This window comes from Pangasianodon hypophthalmus, chromosome 9, assembly GCF_027358585.1.
Source record: "Pangasianodon hypophthalmus isolate fPanHyp1 chromosome 9, fPanHyp1.pri, whole genome shotgun sequence".
NCBI lineage: Eukaryota > Metazoa > Chordata > Actinopteri > Siluriformes > Pangasiidae > Pangasianodon > Pangasianodon hypophthalmus.
Window position 1 is genome coordinate 14,271,594 of NC_069718.1, and position 19,587 is coordinate 14,291,180.

General features: G+C 38.8%; 2 protein-coding genes across 4 annotated transcripts; both read right to left on the minus strand.

The window, feature by feature from the left end:
- Positions 1 to 171: 171 nt before the first annotated feature.
- On the minus strand, positions 172 to 4,108 carry LOC113529873 (troponin I, fast skeletal muscle-like). The gene is made up of 7 exons (XM_026919439.3): positions 3,989 to 4,108; positions 1,807 to 1,841; positions 1,478 to 1,514; positions 1,217 to 1,345; positions 963 to 1,052; positions 692 to 868; positions 172 to 541 (listed from the first exon to the last, which is right to left on the minus strand). Exons 2-7 carry the CDS (start codon positions 1,812 to 1,814, stop codon positions 446 to 448), a joined length of 537 nt encoding a protein of 178 aa, XP_026775240.1. The 5' UTR covers positions 1,815 to 1,841; positions 3,989 to 4,108; the 3' UTR covers positions 172 to 445.
- A 3,093-nt stretch (positions 4,109 to 7,201) lies between these two features.
- LOC113529872 (uncharacterized) lies at positions 7,202 to 16,993 on the minus strand. 3 transcript variants are annotated; one of them, XM_053237080.1, is made up of 5 exons: positions 16,468 to 16,993; positions 15,732 to 15,820; positions 12,609 to 12,695; positions 11,579 to 11,763; positions 7,202 to 10,335 (listed from the first exon to the last, which is right to left on the minus strand). In XM_053237080.1, the coding sequence occupies exons 1-5, from the start codon at positions 16,575 to 16,577 to the stop codon at positions 9,472 to 9,474; spliced, it is 1,335 nt and encodes a 444-aa protein (XP_053093055.1). In that variant the 5' UTR covers positions 16,578 to 16,993; the 3' UTR covers positions 7,202 to 9,471. The 3 variants fall into 3 exon arrangements, with proteins under 3 accessions (XP_053093055.1, XP_026775238.1, XP_026775239.1); XM_026919437.3 differs by having other exon boundaries at positions 16,407 to 16,507; XM_026919438.3 differs by lacking the exon at positions 16,468 to 16,993 and adding an exon at positions 16,230 to 16,400.
- Positions 16,994 to 19,587: the final 2,594 nt, after the last annotated feature.

Below are 19,587 nucleotides of genomic sequence, written 5' to 3' on the forward strand. Positions count from 1 at the left end.
AGAAGTCAACTACATCATCCAAAGGGAGACTGGGAAACTGCACTAGAAAAAATGATCAAAACTGTCAACTTATAACTTAACAAATTGCTTATTTAATTATTTAAAAATTGTAGCCCTTGCATGAGAAAGTATGGCATTATTTTCACATAAATTAAGACAAAAAGGCAAATGTACTTTAAACCTTTTATTCATGCATTGGAAAATTGAATTGCCCAATACAAATGTTCTATATGAAGTTCTTTATAACTAGACAAAATACTGAATTCTGAAACTTATATTCTGAAACAGAATATAACACTTACTACATTTCATTTGTTTTGCTTTCCCATTTCCAACAATTTCAATGATTTTGTCCATATTCTAAATCTGACATTTCCATTCCTCTAGCAGCAGCACACAACAGTAAATCCATAGAAGCAGTGAAAACCAGACTACATGTGATTATTTAAGACTCGGACTCAAACATCTTCTTTCTGCCATCCATGCCAGCCTTGTCTTCAACGTTCTTACGCCAGTCTCCGACATCACGCAGCTCCTTATCCTGTGACACAGACAGAAAGGTTAGTATACTTAAGAATTATACATCATTAGAAAGTTCATAGCCCATTATTTGTAAATGATATAGAGAAATAAAGGGAGCAAAAAAAACCTAAAGTTTAATGCACGTGTATTAAAAAAATTGAGCCCCCACCTCCTCCTTGACCTCCTTCTTCACTTGTTTAAGGTTGGCTCTCAGGTCCAGAGACACCTTGTGTTTGGAGCCGAGCAGAGCCTGAAGCATCTGATCAGCAGACATGCGCACCTTCCTCAGAGCTGGCTTCTTGAACTTGCCCTTCAGGTCCTGAACTTTAATCTTCATGTCCTCAATCTAGTGTGGTGCAGAAGAACAGTCATATAAACAACCTCAATAATGAATGTTGTTTATTGAGGTACCGCGGTCTCGTGTGAGGTCTAAACTGTACCTCCTTAGAACTTTTGCTAACTTTGCTCTCCAGATCATATCGCTCCTCATCAATCACATCAATCTTATGGTGAAGTTCTTTGCACAGCTCCTGTTAACAACCCAGAGGCAAAACAGCATGGCCTTAGTTTAGAGATACTACAGCATATACATATATATATATATTTTTTAATATTTAATATGCAACATGAATGAACTATATGCATCATAGGCTAAAAATGTCTAAATCCTTCCTGGGTATATTTATGTCAGTACCTGTAGTGCTTGTATGCCACTTGGCAGAGATAAAGAAGGGCACGTCTCTGCCATGTACCTTTTCCTCTCCTCTTCTCTTTCCTTTGCTTCAACCTCAAGTAAACCTTTAGCGATGGAGAGCATCAAGCTCTGAAGTGCAGAGTTATAATCAGTTTCTTTGCATTCCTTCTTTGCAACACAATTCTCTTGATTGTAATAAATGAGCAAATAAATTCATGAATTAATAACACAGGAAAGACAAATAGATGAATTAAGACATACCTTCAGATTATGCTTGCGACTCGATGACATCTTTTTCCTTAAGAGTTTGGATGGGAATGGAGAAATTGTTTATAAAAAATATGTCAGACAAATCATCATTTATACGTGCAGAATCACAATACATATATTAAATTCATTGTGGGTATTTTTGCATGTTTAGAGCTCCAGTGAACTTCCACTACTTTTTTTTCCACACATACATGGATCACAATATATAGCAATTCAAATGAACTGCCAGGTTTACTTTGTTTATGTAGGTTTTTATCTGAATTGTTGAACCTACAGTGTATACCTGTGTAAGATAATGATAAAGAATACAAGGTACTTACTCCGACATTTTGGCTGGATTTTGTTTTTTTACACCCTGTAGTACAAAGGGAAGTCCATCAAGTTCCACAATACTAACAATATTCAACAAAATGAGCATACCATAATTTAATTAAAATGTAAATATTGGATTGTTGCAAATGTATCAGCATGATAGGACAAAGTGAGAAAAAAACTGTCTTTACAAATAAGATATTAAACTATTAACTACTTAACTTTACTTAAGTTACTAGTACTTGTCACTGGGGTGTATTTTGTACCTTTAGGGTGTATCTTTTACCTGATACTCATTTAGACCTGTTGTACTGTAAATGAGTTTTAAGGTACATTACATTCACTTTCTGAGGTGAAAGACAAATACTAAAGGCATAAAAAAAACATACCCCTTGAGTGTCCCTCCACAGGGACAAGCAAATGTACAGTTTAGTTGTTGTTTTTTTTATGAGAGTGAAGAGCTAATAGTTGAGTAACTCTGGAAGGAAATAGCAAAATCCACTACAACATTTGATGGAACTGTTGTAAAAGAGAAAATAAAAAGCCAATTTAATTTTTTATTAAATATATTATTAAAAAAATAATCAGGCGAGGTCAATGAGGTTGTGGGCATAAACTATACTGATAACACATATGCACACTGTACAAATACTCTACTCTTAACATTGTGCAGAGTTCACTTAATTTGCAGTCACTTGACGCTTTAACAGTCACTTGTCACATTCATCTGCTATGATTTTAATTCCAGCCTGTAGTAAGCTAATGCTTACTATATGCACAAACTGTACATTGCCTGATGTTGTTTATAATGGGGCCACAGCTTTATATATGTCATATGATATTGATTGTTAAAGTTTGTGCAGGAATAACACAAGTTGGAATGCCACTGTACTCTGTATACATGGCAATAAGGGGTTTTGACTGAGAAACATCTCTGTGATATTTCAAAATGCTTCCGTAAAATAAAAACTAATAATAACTTATGGCATCTACATTGCACATCACAGCATACAACTTTTCAAATATTTTAAGAACATCACATTTTATCATAGCCAATTTTAAACCTAATCCAATCACAATTTGTTGAAATCCTTATTTTGGCATGCAGTGTGGAAATCAATGTAAGATGCTATTTTCGTTTGAGTGTGAGATTCTTCAGCCCACTGGCTTGAGAGGCTTGTTTTTTTGGACGATTGTCAAAAAACCTGATACCACTACAGAGTCCACCTGGCCTTCCAGAAATGTCCTGAGATGGCTAAGATAACTAAGACATTAGTGCCTGTGGTTTATAAAGTGGCTTAGGATTCATATGATAAGTCTCTGTAAGCTTATTCAGCATAGAACAAACTGGTAACAAAAATACCAAATACCATGGAACAAAATTAGAAAGTGATAGATAAACAGCAAAAAAAAGTGTCGCATTTCATTCGGTCACTAATTCTACTGTATGATGCACATCATCGCCTCTCTTACAAACCTGCCATGACAATTCAAATGTCAGAAGATTTCACTGGAATTAAAACCCCGATAATGTGAGCCCTTTGCATACAGCTCTGCTTCGAGCAACGGCACTGGGATTCTCACAGCGTCCATCACATTCCACACACATCAGAAATGCCATCTGAAGCCTCATATTTACATATGGAGATTTTGGAGACACAAGAAGATAAACACGGCCATATCACTTTCTAGAGATCAGAACCTTGAGGAATTTTGTTTCTATAGCTCAGTTCAACAAACAATATCAACCAGCAGATGTGTAAATTGATATAAGCTACTTACCTAACTTGATTTTACATGATTTATATGATTTTACATGAAGAATTACAGAAAACCCTCTATCCAAATTTATACACAATAATCGTCTAAGAAGGCCATATATTGCTTTATAAATGTATATAGGATTATTATATTATTGTAAATTAAAATTAATATAATAGTGTTTTTTCCCTCCCACTGCAATCTTATGTACAAAGACTAAAGAACGCAGACGCTGTAAAACATCTGTTTACTGTGTCTGTTTACTGCAAAACCAACGAATACCCTCCAGAACAGACATGATTAGATCAGACAGGACCGTCCTAACAGCCAAGGTGCTAATCCAAAAGCTTGAATGCAGAACAAATGCTCAAAGAACAGCTGCAACATAGCACAGAGCAACTGACAGAAAGAGAGAATGCAGGCGCTCACCTATGAGCGGAAGAAGGTGGAGAGGAGCTCACAGCCGAGAGAGTTGGGGGGACGACTGTGACTGCTGCAGGAAGCTGGCATTATCTGAAGGTTTATATTGCATTCCCTGATGGTGAAGGAAATCCCATCTTCCTCTTTATGGAAGTAGTTTCACTCAGAGGCCAATGGGCTATCAAGCACCTGAAACATTAGATGGAAACCTCCAACTCCTCCCTTCACCACCATCAATATAAATAACCTGTGTTTGAAGATAGTGATCCTTATTTTTAATTATTCCTACAAACTACACCCTCATTATGGAGAGGGTGGGGGTGGGGAGTGGACAACATGCTTTGCCAACTGGAGCTGGCAGAAGTTTCTTCATGGAAGACTTTCAGAACAGATGGTCATAGAGAAAGAGGTGAGCTGCATTTGGGACACTGCAGGAGTAAACACAGGCATTTTGGGTACAAGGGACTCCCTCATGAAACAATCTACCCGCAGCAAATGATATAAGTAAATGTGATGGAATGGAACATAAAAACTCAGCGGCATGTGGTAAAAGAAACGAACAACAAACCCAGATTTACCAAACATGTCACAATTTAGTGCTCTTTTGATTCCCCCAAGCTCTTAGTTCTTAGTTAGACGTCTCATCATCTCATCTGCGTTAAGTGGCTGTGCAAAAGAGAATCGCTAGCTGTCATTATCTCACTAATTAGAAGAACAGAGTCAGAGAGGCATGCTCAGCAAGATTTCTGCAGAACATTAAGAGAATGGAGCCAGAGAATTACTATCAAGACACACGCCAATGCCAGGATGAACAGAAGGGCACACACACACATACAGACATATGAACATGTGTGAGATGAAGTCTCTGGGTGGATTGGTTGGGGGTTTCAACTGTTGAAGGACAATTATGAACAGATTGTTTTTAAAGTGAGCCATGTAGCGCAGTCAAGAATGTAATGATGAATTGCTCATGTCTTGATTTAAGAGCACTTTGGTAACCAACGTGTTTTGATAGAAACAAAATTATGATTAAAAATAGTAAGGTTTTAGTCATAATTAAGGTAGCTTTACAAATTACAATAACATCCAATAACAATCACACATAATCAGAGGTGAGATAAAGGGAGGCAGCATACAGAGATAGTGAGCTGAGAGAGTGATAGCATTGAATATTGTGTGAGCTTTGATTTAAAAATGGAGAACAAATTTTGAAATTTGACAGAGTCTCTGTGGAAGTGAATTCCAAGAATTAAGTGCCACAAAACTAACATCAGCCATACATGAAAGTCTAAGTCGAACAAGTATACTGGAATAACATGACCTTAACACACAGACAGGGGTGCATACTTAAAAATAAATAACAGTAGCAGAAACGTTTATTTAGACTGATGCATTAGAAGAACCATTTTTTTGTTCCATAAAGAACATTTCAGTTCATGATTCTTTAACTATTTTTTGTTGTTGTGATGATAAAATTAAATTTTATTAAAATTATATATATATATATATATATATATATATATATATATATATATATATATATATATATATATATATATATACATATATACATACATACATACACACACACATACACACACACACACACACATTTTCCGCAGGCAAAGCAGGCAAAGAAAGCGGTAGAAATAGGCACCCAGAGAGCGTAAATTAAAGAGAGTGGGTGAAATACGAGCAGAACCATTAGTGTGTCTGGGAATTTTGGATTATACTGCAATCTAGAAAGTCTTTTGACAAGAAGACACACTGAGAACACTGCTGAAGTGAAATGAAGGCTTGGGCTAGAGTTTGGGCATCTTTAAATCTGAGTGTAGGGCAGAATCCTGCAATGCTGTAGAGGTGAGAGAATGCGGTTGTACTGATCAAACTGATATTTGATTCATTAGAAGTGATGAGTCAAAGATGATGCTAAGGTTATAACTAGTCATTGTCAAGATAGAGGTCTAAGCACTTAAACATTAAAGCTTTGGAACCAATTATGAGAACATCTGTTTAGTGTGTTAAGTTTGAGGTAATTAGCATGCATCCAGCACTTAATATCATATGTCAATGCTTATAAATATGGTAGTGGCAGAGCTACATTACAACTAGTGCTAATATAGAACTACGTTTCATCCGCATAACAGTGAAATCTAAGTCTGGGTGACGGCGGATAATGTGACTGAAATCCTTCTGGAAAAAAGATGCAATGTGGTTTGTTGTAGCAAAACTTATAGTGCCTATATAAGTAAATAAAACTGAAAAAATCTGTAATGGACAAAGCAAAAATGCCATGGCATTAACGGGATACCTCTACCAGCGACAAGTCTAGTCTTTATTGTTACTAATTTGTATGCCTTAAATACCCTTAAAAAAAAACTTCAAACAGGATGGAAGCAATTGAAGAACAAAAATTTCAGACATTTGACCTTGCTATGACCTTGACCCTGTTTGGATCAAATAAATCCATATAAAGATCTATATAAATCCTACAAAAAGTCAACCATACGTTCTTGTCATATCTCGCTAATGCGAAACGTGGATGGATGCACAGTTCGATGCACAGACGACCCGAAATTATAACGCCTCCAACACCTAGCAGCGGAGGCATAAAATAAGAGTTTGTTATAAACTATTATCAAATAATACAATGTGTTTCTAATTTGAAATTATCTTCCACTGGCAGATAATTGCACTTATTCATTCATTCTTTCATTTTCAATAAATGCTTTATCCTGGACCAGGTGGTGGTGCTGGCTATGGAGTCTATCCGAGGAACACTGGGCCCAAAGTGGGAATACACCCTGTATGGGACGCCAGTCTACAGCAGGATGCAGACACACATTCACACACTCTTTTACACCTAGGAGCAACTGAGTGTAGCCAATCCAATCTACTAGCATGTTTTTGGGAGGAAACTGGCGGAAATCCGCACAGACATAGGGAGAACATGCATAGAAATACCATGCAGACAGTAACTGCTTGAAAGAACCAAAATTATCTGCCAAGAGAATAACAATATCATTGGCAAATAAATGGGTTGGATCAGCTTATAGTTGTTTTATAATAATATCATGAGAAATATTAGATACAGTTGCCTATACTGAAGATTTTTTTTTTTGCTTTTTACTTTTACTTCTGCATTTTGCAGTTAATTTACTTTTATGTGTTGATCGAGCTTGTTACGGAAATACACTTCAAATCATTGTCTTGAGTCGAAAATGAATTGATTGTTTTCTTTAATATCTACGTATACAAATGCATAAGACTTTAAAAACATGATACAGAAAATACATTGCCACATTGTTCTGTTTTCTAGTTTAAACAAAGAACATTATAATTTAGGTCAATAAAGTTCACCTGAGATCAAGTCAAACTGTTAGAAATATACAGCAAAAGAAAGCACTGTAGTTAGGCTATATATAGATTAGACTGTGGATAATGTTTTTAGGAGAGGAGCATAGCAGTTGGGAGAATTTACGATCAGTCAGACAGAGATGCACTAGTTACCACCACAAGGGTTGAAAATACTGCCACTGCTCACAGAATGACCACTGCAACAAAAACTTCACATTACTGAACTGAGCTGAACTGAACAATGCAGTACTCGCAGCAGGACAAGGATTAGCCATTATACAGAATATTCCAGAGTATAAAAACATTGTCAGTGCCTGACAACTGCATACATAGTGTGAGTCTTACAATACAATCACACAGGACGAGTTCAAAGGCACCAAAACTCAGGAACGTACCACCTCAGCACACGGCTCACTAAAATATTAAAATATAATAATTACTGTACACAAGCATAAGCAATACCACACAAGAGGTTGGTTAGAACTTCCTACATGGTGAATGAAAACACAACAGTAATCTAGCATCAATTAATAATCAGTACACAGGAAGCATGTGCATTATATTCATCTAAAAATAGTAAAGGTCTATCTGTGCTGAGCAATGAGGAACCAAAAGAAGTGGCATGTCTGTTAATGAACATTTCACCTGTGCAGTTTCTTTACAACGTCTAGTTAGTGCAATAAAAAAAAGTGTTTGCAGTAGTTCACTGCTTCACAATTCAGTCAAACCCATACTACCAATGCTGACAACCCAAAGATACACACTAGTTGGTACTCGTCTCACTACAGACAAAATATATTTCACTTCCCAAGCACCAACGCTCCAGTTGAGTGCAACAGTTTGCATCTTGCATTGTTTTTGAATGAAAAAAAGGTAAATGTACCACTCTTTCACAATGTATCTACATGCAAAAAAAAAAATAAAAATACATGGGTTTGATAAGAACCAAAAAGAAGACCCTCTCAGTCTCAGGGTTTGATTTGAAGTATGCATTGTATTATATCTGATAGCATTCTAGCAGAGATGTTTTTTAAAAAAAAAAAAAAAAAAAAAAAAAAAAAAAAAAAAAAAAAAACAATGGGGCAAGCAATATGGCAGGTAGGGAGCAGCAGGAAGACGATCCAAAATCTGCTCGAAGATTATGTCATATATGTGAAGAAGTTATTAGAGAATATTTCACTTTCTGAAATTTAGAACTACTATTTAGATTTTTTCATTATTAATATCTTAAAATGTACTATTTTGTTACTAGTGATAATGCAGGAAAAACTGCAGAAATGTCTGGGTAAACATTTCTCTCTTTTCTTTGTGCTAAGGGTATGCAAGCTTTTGCATTCAACCTTGAAAAGCTGGTGATAATCATGTGACTGGGAAAATGTTGTGACCAAATTCCTCATGGAGGAAAATTCTTCCCTACAAAACATTAAGAATGTCCGTTGTCTCTGAAAAGTGCATGGATTACCAAAATGGTTCAGATCCAATGCAGATTTATTTTTATAATGGCAGCAGTTAAAGACTTGAAGCTAGATCAGTGTCTCCCAACCCTCTCAGACTGTCCACGTTTTTCCTCTCTTTCAACACAGCTGTGCCAGGTATTGAGTGCTCTGCCTGGTTTTGCGCTTGTTGCTAGCTAAGAGAGAGCCTAAATTTGGACAGTCTGGAGGCTCCTAAGGATTGAGTTGGGAAACACGGCACTAGACTGATGCTTAACCACTATTCAAAGGTAGTCCATATGGAGAAGCTTTACACTCCCCATCCAGTAGACATGATTTGACATCACTGGGTCTCCTGAGATTTCCCATCACGCTGCCCTGAAAAAAAAATGTAACAACACTATGGCTGCAACTCTCATATTCACAAGACTTCAGCACCAGAGTCTTTTAACACCAGAGCAGACACATTTTCACTCCGGCTCTCTTGTTTAGCAGCTATACTGTACTTGATCTGGAGTTTTTTCCATCTCAGATTTAGTCTGGAAGAAGTTTTTTTTTTTTTTTTTTGAATGAAGCTTTTTGAATAGCTAGTGGCTAATCACTAGGGTTAGTAATTAGCTCCAAGCTGCCAGTCCTAGAAGTGTAAATCAGTAAATCAGTATAAATCAGTATGAGGCTGAAAAGAAATGCATGGTGGTATGTTTAGGTCCAAGCTAGCTTGCGTGAGATGGCCTGTTTGAAGCACTCAGGGTCAGTGTTTCCACCAGGTCGAAGTGTCCTCTCCAGACTCACTAATGCATTCTGGTGGCACTCGCGGATGTTGACCGGATGCTTGGCCCTGAGCAGCTCATACGCAGCGATCAGTCTCATGTTGTGCTTGATCATGAGGTACTGGATGACACATGTAGGGGCGAGTGAGAAGCCATCGCGGCAGTGAACCAGCACTCGTTTCCTCTTTCCTGCTGAGGCATCGATGCACTCATTGATGGCATCAAAGCAACGCTGGTGCAGCTCTGCTCCATCCTCACCCAGCTCGCTCGACTCCTCCATGTGCACCTTCAGGCGTGACCAGCTGTGCTTGGTGCCTCTCGAGCATGTGCAAGGGATCAAGTTGAGGCATGTCTCGCCTGGCAGGCTGCTCATGTCGATTATGCTGTCGATGTTGTTCCGGCACAGCATGCGTCCACTATACGCTGCATTAACGTTCCCAACATAGATGTAGTCCGTCACTTTGGAGATTACAGGCTCAGAGTAGTGGAAGTGTTCCGGCCCACTCGGTTTGGGTTCAGGTGTCTCGGGGCTAGTCTTGATACCCCCTGGTCCCGCTCTGCGGCGCAGTTTCTTGGAGCCAGAGCGCGATGGAGGGTTTGAGTCAGACTCAGAGCTGCTGTTCCAGGGTGGAGAGAAGAGCGAGAAGCGGCTGGAGGACTTGCTCTTGCCGAGAAGCTCCACAGGACTCGAGAGGCCTGAGCTGGAGGCAGTGGTGGAGCCAGAGGCACAGAAAAGAGAAGCCCGCTCTAGAGAACCTGTGCTGCTGGCTGCACCAGCGCTGTGGGCCTGCTCCATCTGCACAGCATCACACAGACAATGTAACAGAATGAATCACAGTAAATCTGAATGCACTGAATATATGGGGGGGGGGGACACACACCAAAACCACAATCAAAAATGCTGATCAACATTTTACATGAGGAGTGGGTGAAAAATAGAATAAACATTTTCACAATATATAATCTACACATGTTTTTGGGTGGGGGGAAAAAAAACTAAAAATTACCACTATCTTAAATGAAATGTTGATGTATTCTGCTACAAGGCAAAACATAAACAAATCTGCAGAAGTCGTCGTCAAAGGTTTGCCTGAGTCTCTTGTCCTCCAGGCATGACCTGAGCACTTAAAAGTCATTCAATTTCTTCATTATGACCTAAGGTTTTGCAAATTTTGCACTCCCTGATTAATTCTGCTGAGGTTATCTACCAAAACATTGCTGATTATGCTTTATGTTTACACAAAATACAGTATGTAAGGTAAAAAAAAAAAAAAAATACATATAAGATCCAGCAAACCTACTTTTTGCTGGATTGCCATCCATTAACTGGACACTGAAGTCATTGTTTTAAAAAAAGCATAAAACGTATTGTATTACACAGACCTATTTTATATCATCAGTGGACAAATCACCCAGGACAAGATAATTTCATGTCCAAGCTATTTGTGTTTTTAGCTTTTGCTAAGCGAATTACTTAGCGTGCACAGATGAGGTATGTTCTTTTCAGCATCAGAAGTGTGCAGGTATAGAGAAACATTGACGAAAGCAAGCAAAATAAAGTGCAGTGCAAAACAGTCATATAACTCTCCTGACAGAAACATGCAGTCGCCTTGCTTTTAAGTATACTGAGAAGAAATAAAGACACTAACCAGACCCAAATAATAACTTTTATGTGTGATACAAGGACAGAACACCACGTCTCACAGCCAATTGTTAGCTAATGACTTTTTTCAAGGACGCAAGCATGATGTGCTACCTCAGACACATTGATAGAAAAGGATAATGACTATGAAGGAGTCGTCCCCTACACGGGGAATTTATATATTAGTTTATTTCTGTATTAGTGCACTTAACGAGCTAACTACTGTATTACATTAGCCATAATTTCTAACTGTCATTTAGAATTCCGAGCAACCAGTACCTGGGCCTGGGCAGCAAATTAGAGCTTTCACGTGCCTGCTGGGCTAGCTAATGAACCTCTGATTTGTCCATGACTATTATATGCACAAGTCAGAGGTAGACTGTCCCACTGTCCACACCTGAGCTTTGAGGTTGTTCTTCCATTCCTGCGTCTCCAGAGCTTTGAAGCGCCCATTGCTGTCTGAGGACACTGAGAGGCAGAGTGGCCGGTGGGTCCTGGGGGGCAGCTGTGGGGTCAGAGCCACGGGGGCTGGCCGTAACTCACGCTGCTCATTCCTACTCATCATCAGATCCGGACAGGAGCCTGACAGGAGAACAACAAAACATAAATCACAGAGAATTATTGTAATGCAAGTTGGAAACTACAGGACTAAAATATTAGAGTAGAAATTGAGGTGGTGGTGGTGGAAAGTGACAAAACACAAAGAGCTGACATAACAGAACTAAAATTAAACTGCATAGCACTACAATAGATGTTTTGGTCTTGCCCTTTGTTCACATATCAAGAAGCTAACAAAGAAGCGTGCTCTCTCTCTCTCTCTCTCTCTCTGTGTATGTGTGTGTGTGCGCTTGGGGATCTTGTCTCGGAGTGACCATGGAAAACCACGTCCTGAATCTAGAAGGACACTCATTAAAGGAGCTGAAGGGTCTTTTTGATCCACAGCAACATGACACAGGCATTAAAACTCCCACATAGCTCACTTCAGACTGCTGCTCAAATGCTTTATTGTTCAGCTGATTGACAACAAGCACATTTGATAAGTGTGTCATTTCAATAGCAGCGACAGCACAATGAATCTTTCTGTACAGTTGTACTGTAGAGCAGCTTGTAAAAACAGCAAAGTCACGAAATCTACAGTCACAAAAACATTTCAGTATATTTGTAAACTGCACTCTGGATACCATGGGGAATTCTGGAAAATGGTCTTATCAGACAGCAGTGAAACAGTGAAAGGCTAAATATGATTACGGTTGATAAGGCTCAAGCTGAGAAAGCCTAGAGCTTTCACCACAGCATGTGTGAGGGAGAACATAAGCCACCAAATAAATCAAGAACATACAGAGTTTCTCGGCAACACAAACGTGGGATGGAGCAAATGTGCATTTCATTCAGAGAGGAAAATGATCAGAGCAGCTATAGATCCTTACCGATAGCACATGCCGAACGAGAAATGGGCTGGAGCTGTAAATGGTTGCAGATCTTCAGAGTATTCAGATGATTCTTGGCGATCATGCCTTAAAAGGAAGGACGAGAATTAACACCTGAGATACCCCAGCATTCAGCTATATTATCAATCGCAAAAGCTCCGTATTGCACTTTTTAAGCACTTCTTAGTTTGTGTTCATTAGGCTTTTTTTCCACTGCACATACAAAACAAGAACTGGCCCAAACAGTGGACAGATATCTACACTGTAAGACATTTCAAGTTGGTTAAACTTTGAAACAAAAGTTCACCTGCTGATTTAAAACCGTGAGTTAACGCAACTTGAAGATAACCTTTGCTTCAACTCAAGACACTGGATTACTTTAAGTTCAGTTTTCGAAAACATATAAACTTGAGTTCAGTATCCACAACTTGTAATGACAATTGGAGTTAAAGAGAAGAAATAAGTTCACATAACTTAATGGGGCTATCATGTTTTACAGTGTAGAAGGGTTACAACAATGCCAATAAAAGCGTGCAACGTTATCACAGTGCAGTGCGATTAAATGGAAAAGAAGGGATGTGCTTTCTGTCTAATTTTAATATTGTAATACCTGGAAGAGGTAATAAACAAATATTCATTTAACCATTAGGAGAGGAAGGTTCATTATTGTGCCATAATCAAGATTCATTTTCCCAGTTCAATAAAACTTTCTTCCTAGCTGTGAAAGTGCACGTGTTTGTGTTTGACAAACAGAAATATTAAATGCAGCAAAAGCTTTAGTGAAACTCGGCTCAATATTTCAGTCTGTAACCCCCCCGTAATAGCTTTGTAGCCTTACTTAATCTCATTAGTGGCAATGCATGTTTGTGAAAATCAGACGGGAAGTACAGATGTTTGCATGTATATTTATTAAACCAGTGCCCTGTGTAAAATTAAAAGCATCGCTGAGCAGTCAGGATGTGCTGTGTGCACTTCTGACGAAGTTTTACTGAACGTTATTGGAAATGCGTTATATCTTTTGTCTCACAAGCTTCATATCTGTCTTCTCCTTCCCACCTGCGTGAAAGTAAAAAATTGTTTCTTCATTCCCGATACACACTCTAATTTGCACACAACTACAGTGCTGCTCTGGTTTTTCATTTTCAGATTTTGTCACTGACTTCATGTGGATGTACGGCATATCTGAATAAATGATCGTAGTATTCAAATACTGGTGCCTCAAATGGCTAGCTGTTTTTTTAAATACCCGTACAAATCCCTATTGGATAAAATGCTTGGATGAGCTTTAAAAGTTTGTCTGATGAGCTGTTTGGTTATCCAACATACACTGGCTGAGATTTAGTAGGAGAACTCTACCTCCATTTCAAACAATAAAAAGCCATAGTCTTCTGAAATGTTCTTTAAACATGGTGGCTCAGTTAGTCTGCACACATGATATTTTGGCTGCAGTCCACTCTGTAGTGATCATGACTATGCCCTACACCTTCAGAAGGCTTGCAAGGGTCCCATATGTAGAGATGAGTAATGAAAACGTTCCCACACTGTCACCAGTTTCAGCTGAGGCAAATGAATACAAATTCATAAGCTATGTAAAAACTTGATGTAGCAATAAGAACATGAAAACTACACACAGTTTATGTGCTGCAGCACTACTTTCAATGGTCTTATTAATTTTACTAACAATTTATTATTACTAAATAAAATGTTTCCTACTCGGACTTGGCCTACATTTAACGTCTGTCTGGCCATTTTTTGCATTCAGCTTAAGAACAGGGGAAAAAAAACTCAAGAGCAAAATGTCCTTCATTTATTCCCTTCCAAAAGGGCCTTTCAAGTAAATGCTTTTCGTCAATTCATTTAGGAAAGACGCTACTAACAGCTGCTGTGGTCCCTCCCCCTTCAAAATGCCCTGCACAGCGTTCAGCACTTCAGAGTGGACCCCAGACTTTTGGTGTTTTCACCCATCACCCCACCTTCAGTACCATCAGCTCCTACTGGTGCCATTCTTGAACCCTACAACCTTTCATACAGGAGTGATAGCCAATGGGAAAAGCCCAGTTCAAGTTTTCTGGTGCCAAAGGCTCCAGTATTTTGTGAAATGGATAAAGGATTGCATTTCGTAACATCAGTTATCGCTCATATATGTTTTAATGATTAGGTAAGCTCTCTTAAAAAGAAAAAAAAAGCCTGCCCCAAAGAACAAAATACGGCACTGGAAAGAAAAATAGGCAAATAATCCAAAACATCCATCAGTCAAGATGTCTGAACACAGCATCAAACTTCTTCTATCATACTGGGCTTTATCCAAATAAGGACCTGGCCCCAAGTCCAATACTCATTCTTTCATTCATTCATTCACTTTCAGTATGCACTTTATCCTGGTCAGGGTCACAGTGGATCCGGAGCCAGCCCCGGGGCACACTGGGTGTGAAGTGGGAATACACCCTGAATGGGACACCAGTCCAGGGGCGAATTTAATGATTTGGGGGCCATAGGCAAAATATAGGAATGGGGCCCTATTCGATTGCACACATTTCCCTCGATATTCCATTACAGCATGAGGCGGGGGCTTGCACAGACTCTGCTGAAATAACAGTGATATGAATCGTTTCTTCGTGTTTTAACATCAATATTTAAATTTCCAGCATACATTATTTAGCATTAATAATTAAAAATATATATAATTTTAATTTTTAGGGGCCCTTGGCTTCTGGGGGCCCAAGGCGGGTGCCTACCTTTGCCTAGTGCTAAGTCCGCCCCTGCACCAGTCCATCGCACATACACAAAAACACACATTCACAACTAGTGCGTTTAGTGTAATCTGGAGTAGCCATTGCCCCTTTTTTCTTCTGGGATGTGGGAGGAAACCAGAGAACCCAGAGGACCCAGAGAACCCAGAGGACCCAGAGGACACCCACACAGGGAACATGTGAAACTCCACACTGACAGTAACCCGAGCTCAGGACTGAACTGGGGAGCTGTGATTCTCAACAACATCATAAAGTTAATATCAGAGATCATCTACTCATCTGGCAGAGAGAGCATTTGATCTTGATCTTTGTGCTGCAATGCTTTTGGGAAACTCAGCTCTGATCAGGGTTTGAGCAATCACAACTGTCTTACCATTTTGTTTGGAGTGGATTTTCGGATCCAGCTGGTTAAGTGCAATAAAATCCTTGTTCCATTTTTTCACGGTTTCCATCTTCTGCCGCCTGTATGTAGCAGACAAAATGCAATAAGTTATTATTATTATTATTATTATTATTATTATAAAAACCCTGCACTGCATGTAAATGAATGCAGCACCAGAGATGAGTTTTTTCCTTCTCTTTTTCTCTTTCTGTCTGCATTCACAATAACTTAATGGCAAGGAAAACAAAACCACCCCCGCAATTCTGATGCATTCCACCACTTGGCGGCTGGAAACACGACAAATGCAACCACAAATATCGACAAATAACGTTAACTAAAATCTTTGCATGGTCTCAGTGCAAAGGAATCAGAAACTGCCTTCAGGTATCGACTGCAGTCGGGTGCAAACTGCTGATAGCACATGAGCATTTGTCTAAAATCAGCCGTATCACTGCGGATCCTAGCGGAACTGTCTCAGATAGACAGCACCTTCATCAACGGGCGGCTTTCACACTCAGCCACTTCGCCTTCTTTCCTCAACAGCGCATGCAGAATATTCCCACAAGCAGCTCAGTGCAGCACGCGGACAGACAGCGCAGCGCACACGCTAGCGCGAGACCGTGCCTACAAAACAACAGCTATGGTAAGAATTTAAAAAGCACAAACCCCAGCCATTCACACAGTCTTTGCAGCGCTCAGCTGAATGAGACTCACGCGGACAACTGACCTCATACTGGCGACACGCTGGGGATGATGGGAAATGTAGTCCGGCGCTGAATGGAGGCAGAAGGCACTGCGTCGCTCTTTTCCGGTTTCCGCTGTTCGAAATGCAGCCATGTTGGAAACACAAGATTAACTAAAATTTTAAACACGACAGCATTTTCTACACAAATAAACATACTAAACCTGGGTAGATGGACATCATCTCATTTTAAATCATGGTACAGTTGTTAGGCCTATAAGAAGAAGAAGTGTGTGGTGTAACAGAAGAAGCCACCATTATATTTATCACATAGACAGTACTGTGCAAAAGGCTTAGGCACCCTGTTTTTTAGCACAAACTTTGTTATAGATTTTTATTTTATGACTTTTACATTATCGAGTCAGTACAAAAACATTTTAGATTTCCAAACATTAGTTTTCCAGCACTAATGCTTCTGCAAGATGCTCAGTAAATCTTACTGCTAATTTCTTTATAAAACTGCACACATTGTACCCGAGACTACTATTTTTTTTAAAGCGGAGGATCGTCACACCAAATATTGACTTTGTTTCATTTGTTACTGTTTACTGCTCTTTATAGTATTTTTTTATGTAAAAACACTTAATTTCATTATTTTTGAAGGCATCTTTGCTCTACAGCATTTCTTTGCATGTGCCTAAAACTTTTTTACAGTACTGTACATTAGAGCACAGTGACATTCTTCACATATCCCAGCTTGTTGGGAAGCTGTGGTCAGAGCAGGCTTGGGACTGGCACTGAGACCACACTGCTACACACAACCGCAGTGGCTGAGGTTGGTTCCCTGGCCGGGAATCAAACCTGGGCCACAGCGGTGAGAGCACTGTGGCCTAACCACTAGTCCTCCAGGGACCCAGCATAGTAACTGAAATGAATCTTAATTATTTCTGACGTTCGTGTATTTTCATCAGATCTGTTTCTGGCCATAGATTCCAATCTATCACCAGTGTAAAGTTTGTCTATCTTTTACACAATGTTTTTGTGGGTAACACAATTTGTGTAGCAGATTCATTTCATTTACATTCATATTCATGGACATAGATAAGGAGCAAGACATCATCATCATCATCATCATCATTATTATTATTATTATTATTATTATTATTATTATTATTATTATTATTACTATTATCGTGTTATATGATGCGAAACTGAACAATAGAGCAAATCCAGCTGTGATAGGTTAGTTTGAATAATAACAGAACGTCCACTATAACATCTCTGGAAAATGTGAAAGTTAATTTCATCATTGTCCAATGGTGAGGATAGTCAATGAGTGTAATGTCATGTAGGAACAGGGTTAGCTAGCTAACAGACGCAAACTATTTCCTGGCCCCACTGACCACACCGAATGTAATTAGCTACTGTTACCTAACAATTCATAATACTATCAAACTTAATAAGATGTAGGCTAATGTTATGTTAGCTATGATGTTGTTGTAGCTTGCTAGACAATAACCAAATGCCCCCCCTCCTTCTACTTCTGTATTATGTATTTCACTTTTAAAAAGAAATAAACAGCACAGCACAAGCCCAGTGAGAAACAAAGCAAATAATCAATCCTGACTCTGTTTATCTGTTAGCCTACAATGTATCGCAAAGCATGAAAGATTTTAAAACTAATCTATTATATTACTATATAACTAATAATGTTTCACTTACCTTTGGTCTTGCTGATGTAACGTGGTGGTTGAGAGATGGAGCTCAGCACAGCTTGTTATCAGTGTTAGGGATCATCAGTCTCTTCTGAGCTGCACTGGTTAATTGACCTGCTGCTCGAGTCTCTGGGTTTCCAGGAGACCTCAGCTCACCAATGATGTCATGGTCTGAGACAACAATAACCTACAATAAGAGCACCTACGAATCCTTTGTCCAACTTATTTAATCATGGAATAACCTGTGAATGGATGGGTCTACAGCCTGTTGCTCAATATACTGTAGTACTTTTACTATTAGTAAATGGTTGGTTTAAGCTGTCAGCACATGAGTTATGCTTTTTTTTTTTTTACATAGTACATAATACTTATTTACTACTTTTTAAAATTATTTGCTTGCATATTGCTAACTTATATGTGATGATTGAATAAGGAGAGTGTAAATGGACTCTTACATAAGGATGTAGACCCGTGGGTAGTACAATGATCCTATTTGCATTTCAAAGAGCTGGCCCCTGCACCTCGGTCATTCTGCTTAAGACAAGATGTGAATCTCTTAAGACTACTGTGCTTACAGGACTAAGAACAATGCGGACAGTGGAAAGACAAATACAGACACATATTCAGACTTATAAAAAAGTCAGGTGACCATCAGGTGACTAAAACACTGGGGTGGGAACAAAAAGACATTAAATAAAGAACAAAGAGATATTGATAAAAATATCCCTTAATCATATGCTGTATGCTGATTACATAAGCGATTTAGGTATTGAACTTCATTTAGAAAATAAAATAAGCCTATAGATAACAGTGGTGTGTCCAGGCTTTAAGGTACGGGCAGAAAAGAACACACGAATGGGTGGTAGCACCTAATTATGCACAGGACAGGTTTACATTAGCAGATTATCTGATTAGTGCAAAAAAAAAAAAGAATGGCCTCATAATTTGTGCTAATGGTTCCTAATATTTAAGGGATTTAATCAGAATACCTACAATTCAATATGAGTTGGACATGATTCACTAAGTCCACAGTGATAGATTTATCAGAGATGTGGATTGAAGTCATGGTTTGGCATGGCAACTGGGGTGATCATGCTTATATCAAGGGTGGCAACCTACAGACTGGTAAATCTTTGTATATTCTTGTATTCCTTTTCTCTGACTGACTGAATGGAAGCAAACTAGATTTTACTATTTGAACAGCACACAGATGGGATAATATTTAAGCAATATCACGTGAGTGCTGTTGTACTGAATATCAGCATGGTTGTGATTCAGCCATAGGCATGAGGCAAACACAGACAAACAGAGTGATACAAACAGTGAAATCTGCCAGTGCTGTTGTACTGAATATTAGCACTCTTGGAACTCTACTTGTCCAATCAAATTAGTGGATTGGAACTAACAGTTGTATAATAGATATCAGATCGCAAGGCCTTGGTTGATGACC